Source organism: Crocodylus siamensis, chromosome 1 (genome assembly GCF_052110815.1).
Source record: "Crocodylus siamensis isolate JL-2025a chromosome 1, ASM5211081v1, whole genome shotgun sequence".
NCBI classification, from domain to species: domain Eukaryota; kingdom Metazoa; phylum Chordata; order Crocodylia; family Crocodylidae; genus Crocodylus; species Crocodylus siamensis.
The window spans coordinates 296,797,872-296,806,935 of NC_143395.1; the positions used below are offsets into that span (position 1 = coordinate 296,797,872).

The following is a 9,064-nucleotide window of genomic DNA, read 5'->3' on the forward strand; positions in this document are numbered from 1 at the left end:
ATGGCAGAGAAAACCCCTAAATGTATGTAGCACAACTGTCTTTCATTCCATTCCTTTTTGGAATTTATACACTTTGATTTAAAGTTGTCCTCATCCAAACTTTGCTGATAAAGTGAAAATATGAGCACTTTTGTGGTTACTCTTTACCCACTAATATTTTTATTAAGATTCCATTTGATTATTTTTCTTCAATTGAAAGCACTCACTCCAGGCTCTATGAATTTTCTGAAAAATTAGAATACAAACAGATGATTTGCTTAGACCTGAAGATTTCCAACCAAAAGCCAGCTGCTGTAAGAATGCATTTTCGAAGTAATTTACAAAGCAATTGACAATGAAAGCTTAATTTCCCACCCGCAAATTTTCCAAAGAGGTAACTTTCCCTTTTGATTTCTTAGCAGAATGACAGATAGACAAAAGCATAAGCATCTTTTTAAACTGGGAAGGCAATAAACTAACAACAAGAAGATAAGGAAACCACATAGCACAGAGGAACAATCAGTAAGATTGAGCAATGCTCTAGGTCTCTTATGAAAGTTGGACCGATCATCTTAAAGACTGTAATATATCTGAGTAGAAGGGCATCCCCACATTTAGTACCCATGTTTCTTATAATACTTGGCGCGTGCAACTGCATCATTGCTATAATCATGGTGGGTTGTGCCAATATCCATTCTTTCATAGGTCCGGACATTTCCGGGTCCTGCATTGTAGGCAGAAATCCCACCTGAAACAAAGCACCAGAAGTGTTAACAGACAGAAAATGAAACATTCTCTCCTAATTTTTAAGAGCTTTTGGAAATGTCTGAATTGCTTTCTTAGGGCACATTCCAATGAGTGGCAATGTGTGTTTCCGTAGGGACAAAGAGCAGCAGTGCACCTTGTGCCATTGCTACTTGTCCTTGGGGAACACTCATGCCATGTGAGCTCTGGCACGTGGCATGTTACCCCAGGTGGGGTAGGGGAGGCTGAGGCTGAGGCCAGCAAGTGTGCTGGCCCCAGCAGCCTTACCTGGAGTCCTGGGTGCCTCCAGAAGCTGCAGCCATGGTGATTCTGCAGCAGGGAGCCTGGCCAACAGCCAGAGCATGACTCTGGCCAGCCAGGCTCCGGTTTTGTGTGGTGCATGCTGCTGCCACATGCACCACTCCGCTTTTTCTGGGCATGGACTTTTTAACCCCAGGATCTCCCATGGTCAAACTCCATGGTCCTCCGCCCTGCAAAGTGGCAGCACAGGGAATGCCTGCATGTGTAGTGTGTGGTGCACCACATATCTCTATGCTTGTCCGGACGCGCCCTTACTGTGTACTGTGTATCTGACTCAGGTTCTGTGAACAGATTACATAAAATCCTAAATCCACTGAAAATTCAGGATTTGGGGTTTTACATTCACAGATACCACTAGCTGTGTGGAAATATAACACGCAGTTGTCTAACCACGTTCAAACAGGAGCCCTCATTTTTGAGCTCACACCCACACTTAATGAATGAAGACCCAGTAACCATGTCACAGTCATTTTCAGGGCTGAATGAAAAGTATGGTGGTTGAATGTTAAAGCATGAACATGAACTTCATTCTCCTCTTCTTTCTCAATCTCTGTGTTGGCACTGCATGTTGCAGTATAGCATAGATACCTGAGCTAGCTGTAAATGAGCTAAGCTGGATACCAGAATCAGTCTAGAACTAGCAGCACAGAACTCACCAGAGGTTAATTTATCTTATTCCATCTTTCACATTAACATGCACAATTTTGTAATTCTCTCAAGATCTATCTATAGTTCTCAAAAAGACTGCATAGCTACAGAGATTCAGAGTGAGATACTGGCAATGTTTAAATAAATGCCAAACCTCCCTTTACCTTCAGTGGCTTCAGGATAGTACTAATGGGCCACATCTACACGAGATTCTGACTGTGCAGGAAACAGAGCTACTGAGCAGTAGTGTTGCCAAATGGCTTTTTTGTGATTCTGACTGCACAGTAGCTCATTACTACTGCTTAGTAGCATTATGTCATGCTTCCTGCCATGTGACACTACTGTGCTGTTGTCACAGGCTACAGCACAGTCAGCGTCTTATGTAGACATGGCTAGGGTCAAACAGTTGAGGCCCAAATAACAACATAAAGGGTGTGTCATACACATTCATTAATGCGCTTTAGGTAATGTGCATTAAATTAGTACCTCCATTGAGAAGTACTAGAAAAAGGTGCATTAGCTTAGTTTAATGCACATTAGCTAGCGAGCATGTTTTTGTGACCTTTTAATGCATTTATTAAAATAGGCTAATGCACATTAAAGCAGGATTTCTTTTTGGATTTAACGATTCCCCTGGCAGTGTTGAAAACTCAAACCCAATACTGTGCTAAAGAAAGGGAGAACCAATGTGAAACATATTTATTTAGTTTCACTGTATGAGATCTGGGAAATCAGGAAGTAGAAAAATTGAATCAATGGTGAAATTATGAGAGCTTCTTGTACAGAAGTTCAGTAATACAAGAAACTTAAATGGGATTTGTGTCTTAGGATTTCCCTTGTCTCATAGCCTGAATATATTCCATACTTTACCTTTCAGCTGTTGTTCTTTAGTCCAACTTGGGAACTTTCTCTGGATTGCCTTAATCATATCCACAAGGATTTGTGTGCCCTGGATGAGATGAGCCTCAGAGTTCCATGGCTTAACGATTTTATGATACCTCTTATCAACCTAGAAGAAACCAAGGGAACATTACTCCTCTAAGGTAAAAGATGATGGGCTAAATCTTGTATGCAACCAAGTACCTATGTAACGTTGTAACTACAATTTTGGCCTTTACATGCAGTTTTCATTCTATGTAACTATGCACCCCCCTGCATTTCCCTTCTGAATAGGCTCATTAGGCTTCATTATGTTTGCATAAGTGCCTGTAGGAAACAAAAATGCCTGGCACCTATATATAATGTCTATTCAGTCCAATGCTTTCATGAGAGAAAAGCTATGACTAGTGGGTGTTTGATGCTGTAGGAAGGTCCTGCCATCTAAGAGCCTGCTAGGTTCTAGGCTGTTGGTCACCTAGATGGAATTTGAAGCTATAATTTTCTCTTTTTTAGTAATGTGCTTTAATCACCAGGCCATAGGCTAGGCGTTGTCCACCGCTTCCCTCCTGAAGTTAGCCCACCAAACAATGCATTTAATATTCACTGGATAACACTAATAAACAGGAATGGAATTGTTTCTGTCCCAATGGGACAAGGATCAGGGCCAGAACTCAGGTCTCCCTGTGCCATGGTTAAGGCACTTTTCTGAGAAGCAGGAGATAGAGGCCCAAACCCTCTGGGTGATCAAAACCTAGAATCTAGAATGCCTCCCTAGGCAAGTGTTCGAACCATAAGGCTATTGGGCTAAAAGGTCCTCTGCATGAGTTCCGGATAGCATGTGTATAGGATGATCCTGTTCCACCACAGGTGGAAATAGGATCTAAATTTGGCAGAAGTGCTAAGAATTGCAGTTAAGTGGCTATATTCGTGCCACTTCCACATGTAAAGGTGAGCTAAGACTTTCCCCAAAAAGTTTAGGCAGTTTACTGCCCCCTCAATGCATTCAACTAGTTTTTATTGTGTCATATCTCTGCCAGAATGCCCCATGATCTTCTCTGTATACTGCGTTTTCACTGCTAGATATTGGCAGTGCTGACAGAACTCAGAAGTTTACTTTTGCTATTGAGGGCCCTAAACACTAAGCTGAAGTCATGCACCTCACATACTATGACTTGGTGAATCTTGAATAGAGAATGTAATGCAGCCCCACCACACAATAGGCTGGAGACTTAGGGGGTTATGAAAAATGGGTGATGAGGGTTTGAATCCCCTGCAGCAGAAGTGGGAATGACACTCACATCATGGGGGAGTGCTCTAACTACTAAATTATATGTAAAAGGGGCCACATCCTTTCCAATCCTTCTCTTTGTGCTTTAAATGAAAATGCAGCTGTCACTGCCTCATAGCTAACGTGCTATGAGTATTCTTCCTAGATTGGGTGGAGATAGGTGGAGGTAAGTCTAGCTGTTAGATACCAGTAGACAATGGGGGTGATATGGGCACTGAGGTGCTCAGCCCTGTTGAGACTAAAGTGTTTGTGGGTGTGCACAGAAGCGGAATATTATATGTCTCGGGACTTTTTAAAATCAAATCTTGAGGTACCCATCTGCTTAAAGAGTTCCAGAGCTAGGTAACACTTGCATGGGAGAGAGTGTTTCTTTACAGATTTCCATACACGTTTAAACATGCTGCCACTGCTACCAGGGAATTTGGAAAGTAATGGAAAAGATCAGCTATAAACTTGCTATAATGAGAATGCCGACTCACCTAGTTCCTTCATGTGAGGCTTTTACCTTCACAAATGTTGCCACCAGAGAATGGACTTTCTGGGTGGTAGAGTAAAATGCACAGCCTCTTAGAAGGTTAAAAGACAGTCCCTAACACAGCGGTTTTCAACCTTTGTTCACTTGCGGACCCCTAAAAAATGGAGGTGGGGACCCCTTTGGAAATTTCAAATAAAGGTACAGACCCCTTTGAATTGTAAGAGTGGGTATTCACATATTTTTGACTACTCATAGTAATCTTTTGTGGACCCCTTAGATATAGTTTGCTGAAAAACACTATCCAAACTGTAGTCAACACGCTAAAGAAGCTTGCTCGCTGATTTCAGTTGTCCTGTGTGCTAGTCAGCATGGTGCTGCTGCAACTCTAGTTTGTTTTCATGGTATGGACATCAGCAGAAGCTGCACTATTGAGAAGTAAGGCTGTCTTCTTGCCTATAACACCCATTCGTGCTATCTTGTTCTAAGATTCTTGTAAATTACTCACTTGCATCAAACCGTAGGCATTTCCCCCGTCACCCCATCCATCACGGGTTAGGGCAGCTCCTGCATGCGACTCTCTAGAGATGATGCCAGCAATCACAGCTGGATCTACGCACAGTTTTCTGCCAGCACTGTGAATGATGCCTTTATAGTTATTCATTCTGGGTAGGTCCTTTGCAGCAATCGTTTCAGAAGCCCGGACTCCTGTACAAGTAAAAGTTTTCATTTAATAAATTTTTATCAAAATTTCAGAACCATTTGTTATTCACCCTAGGTAGACATTGTATGAGTTAGATAGGTTGTGCATTTTAACTTATGAATCATGTACATAGTGTCAAGGTGAAAAAGAAATGTGACTTGAAATGATGTGGAAAGAGTTGGTGCTTATCTGTATTGTTGGACTCAAGGAAGAAGGGGTATGGATTTGCTGGGAAAATGAAGGGGAATTGTGCACTGTCTTTGAAGAGGAACAGACAGCAACCAGTATCTTGTTTTCAGACAGAAGGATGAGGCAGGACTATGGAGGTTTACAGTCAAAAGGGGGACACAAAATCAAACAAATGGAGGACTTGTATACCTCCAAGAGGCATATCGGAGGGAGGGGAGGTAGTAGTCCCCACACTTGCATTTTTCTCTCCTTTTTCTTTTGAAGCCTCCATATCAGCCCACCCTGTGCTAAGAGAAAATCGTATAGGGGTGAAGTCACATGTTACACTTAGACCATATTAAATCTATGGGATGATAAGCGGTGTCAAAGTTAGACTGTGCTGTGAGCAGTTGTGTGTTAAGGGTTAATACTATTTTTTTCCTGCACAGCTCAAACTTGCCAGTAGGGGGCTGGCAAGTAGGGTGTGATTAGGTGACAGGACACCTGTGTGGGAAGGGATTAATGTGGAGTTGGGAGTGGTGCACTATGGGATGCTGGAGGACTGTTATCTTACTCATTTCTTCTATGTGGAGCAGACTGAAATTACCCTAACACAAGCTAGGGAGGACGCTTAGCATAAATTAATGATCTTTAATGTGTAGACACTTGTGTTTTAAGTGCCCTTAGTATGGTGTAAAGGTAATGTGTAACTTCACCCCTAGTTAAACCATGTCTGTGTTTTAAATCCTACTTTATTTTTGGAGCAATCAGAATAAGGTGTTCCTTCAAGTTTACTAGCACTGCCTGTAATGACATCAGTGCTTAGCAATGACTAAGAGATGGGAAACCAGGAATCTCCCAGTCAGCTCCATCGCTGATTTACTGCACAGATTGGGGGTGGTCACTTCGAATTTTAAAATTCAGGGGCACATCTACATGAGATGCTAACTGTGTAGTAGCCTAATAACACTTTGCAGTAGCATGCCAGGCAAAACCCATGCTCATACACTACTGTGCAGTAGTATTAGACTACTGTACATTTAGCATGACTTAAAAAACTGTGTGCTGGTACTACTGTGCAGTTGTGGAAGTTACTGTGCTTTTGATTTAGTTTGTAAACTTAATGCACTGTAACTATGGTACAATAATGAATGTGTAGATGTGCCCAGGAGTACCGGGATCTTGGTCTTCTGAGGTTTATAGCACTTCCAGGAGCTTTGATATCAGTTTAAGGATTTTGTCTGACTGCTTTAAAAACATAAAGAAGGATCAGAACCTGATGATATAAAAATGGACCCTTTACTTTCTGGGTCAAAATATATAATTAATTAACTCTTCTAACACCAACACAGCAACACCATTTTGGTAGTTGTCCATAGGTAAAAACAGAAACAGATTGTTTTTGCTAGAGGAACGTTATGAGTAGGGTGACCATAATAATTTGAGGGAAATCTGGGATGGGAGGACTGGGGGCAGAGCTGGGGGTCAGGGCCAGGCAGAACAGTGCATGCATGCCCCTTTCCCCCCATCCCAATCCATGGCTTTCAAGAGTGGGGCCAGATAAGGGACACACACACAAACACTCCCCATCCCTACACTGCAGCTCCCAGAAGCAGAGCCGGCAGGACACACACACACACACACACACACACACACACACACACACACACACACACACACACACACACACACACACACACACACACACACACACACACACACACTGACCCTGCAGCTCCCAGGACTGGGGCTGGGCAGGACAGCCTGCCCCCATGAAGCTCCCAGAAGTAGGGCCAGGCAACAACCCCATGGCTCCTCTGCCCTGCCAACTCTACTGCACAAGTGACTGCTCACATCCCAGTGGAGTCCGGATCAGGGAGCAGCCCATTGGCTGGGCTCCTTGGAGAAAATTGCAGTCAAAGTCCTTGGACTGGTGGGAACTCACCTGTATATGCCCAGCTCCTGACTCACAAGCTGGACACCTGTGGTCAGGTTACCACCAATCTGAGACTTGTGCTTCAATTTTCTCCAGTGGCTGGGAGGCTGAGACTGTCCTGGATAATTTGGGACATATGGTGACCCTAGTTAACCCTTTTTTCATTGCTTGGAAGAAATCAAGAGCTGTGGATTACAGTGATTACTCTGTATTCTAAAATGAGCCAGAAAACACAATCATACTCACCAATGTAGTTTAAACCTTCTGGTCTTGCAGTTTGACTAGATGCCCCAGTGGTATCAACTCTGTTTATATCACCGTAGCATCCAGACTGACTGGAAGTGTCTGAAGAGTTAAACAGAGAATTTTTACATTAAGGAGCTTCTGTGAGCAGAAGTAAATGTAGGCAAATTCAGAGTCATTAACCATACTCTTGTCAAGATGGAGTATTCTGTATTTCATAGGTCTTATGGAGCTTGTCAGCCAGAAACGACTGCCTCTACTGAGGGTGATGTCCCTTTCAAAGAGATGGATCTTTCACTGTATTCCCCAAGAGCCAAGGGAGAAAAACGTCCTGAGCTCTATGCCCAAGTGCCCATCACAGGACACATCCTATGCCCCCATTCTGCAAGTGTCCTGCTAAGTACTATGAGCTCCATCATGTGATATATTTGAATTTGATTCCATTAACTGTTGCACCCATTCCCTATGTCCATGTACACAGCAAGGATTTGTGGAAATACTAATGAAATGTGCTAGGGTATGGACAAATGAGCAAACAAAGGAAAGGTATGAGAAGATTGACGTCATGTAACTCTAAAATGTCTTACGTGTCCCCAAATCTCTTGTTATTGTGGCAGGAAGTTTAATGAACCAGAGAGAGCCCCTAACTCACCAATAAGGGCAGCTAGGCCCAGAATGATCAGTGGCAGCTTCATGGGGGTGGTTCTTTCCAAGCACAGAAGAGAATCTGAAAAGAAATCGAAAGCAGCAAACATGACAAAAGAAAGGCCTCAAAATGTCATCTAAGTAAATATACCATTTTCTGAACAATGGGGTATTTTTTTGACTGAATGTGCCAATAGTGAATTAGAAAGCAATTCTATGGCTTGGTGTATGGGTAGTCATGACAGAGACCACGATAATAGTTCTGCCTTTCCCTGACAAAGCATACAAAGAGTGCAGAGAACAGATGCAGAATCAAGATTCTCAGATTTCAAATCTCATTTTTTTTCTTTTATTTGGGTCTCTGTCGCCACATGTTCTGCTTGTTTCCACGTTTCTTCCCTTTAAAAAGCCTGTGGCAAAGTCAAAATCAAAGATAAAGAATTCCTACCAATGTTTTTGCTCCAGTCTTGTTTTGGTATCATAGACTCTTCTCTAGAGAGTGTCTGGAGACATGGGCTTGTCTTAAAGCACTTGAAGAATTTTACTTTCATTAGACACGGGAAGCTGACAATGAAAATGTGCCTCAGAAATTTGAGACGTCCTGCACTCCAGGTGAAAATGACAATGTGAGAGATGTTTATTGACAGAGAGTACCAAGAAGGTAAAAATATACTGATCTAAGAACAAAGGATCAGTCTTACAATTTTAGGATCTAACTGAATCCTAAAGACAGTTATTTGTTTCTTTGAGAAAAAACTCAGAGACAGAGTTGTACAACACCCAGAATTAGCCTTTGAGAAAAGCAACTAGAGCAAGCAAAGAAGTCACCCATCCAAACGAGATGTAGAATATAAAATAAAATATTCAGCAGATATATCACTGGTCACAAACAGAATTCACAATGACTATCGCATCAGTACTACAAATACAAGGTTTACTATTCAACAAAAACAAGTATTTTGCTTCCCCAATTGAGCATGCTATGACTGAGTTCAGACTCACCTGTCTCCAATCTGCTGTGTGTACAAGATACATTAA

General features: G+C 42.3%; 1 protein-coding gene across 2 annotated transcripts; it reads right to left on the reverse strand.

Moving 5' to 3' along the window:
• Positions 1-211: 211 nt before the first annotated feature.
• On the reverse strand, positions 212-8,136 carry LOC149874655 (lysozyme g-like). 2 transcript variants are annotated; one of them, XM_090065312.1, is made up of 5 exons: positions 8,034-8,136; positions 7,385-7,483; positions 4,840-5,039; positions 2,563-2,701; positions 212-727 (listed from the first exon to the last, which is right to left on the reverse strand). In XM_090065312.1, exons 1-5 carry the CDS (start codon positions 8,134-8,136, stop codon positions 594-596), a joined length of 675 nt encoding a protein of 224 aa, XP_089921438.1. In that variant the 3' UTR covers positions 212-593. The 2 variants fall into 2 exon arrangements, with proteins under 2 accessions (XP_089921438.1, XP_089921445.1); XM_090065319.1 differs by having other exon boundaries at positions 7,385-7,473; positions 8,030-8,076.
• Between the last annotated feature and the right edge of the window lie 928 nt (positions 8,137-9,064).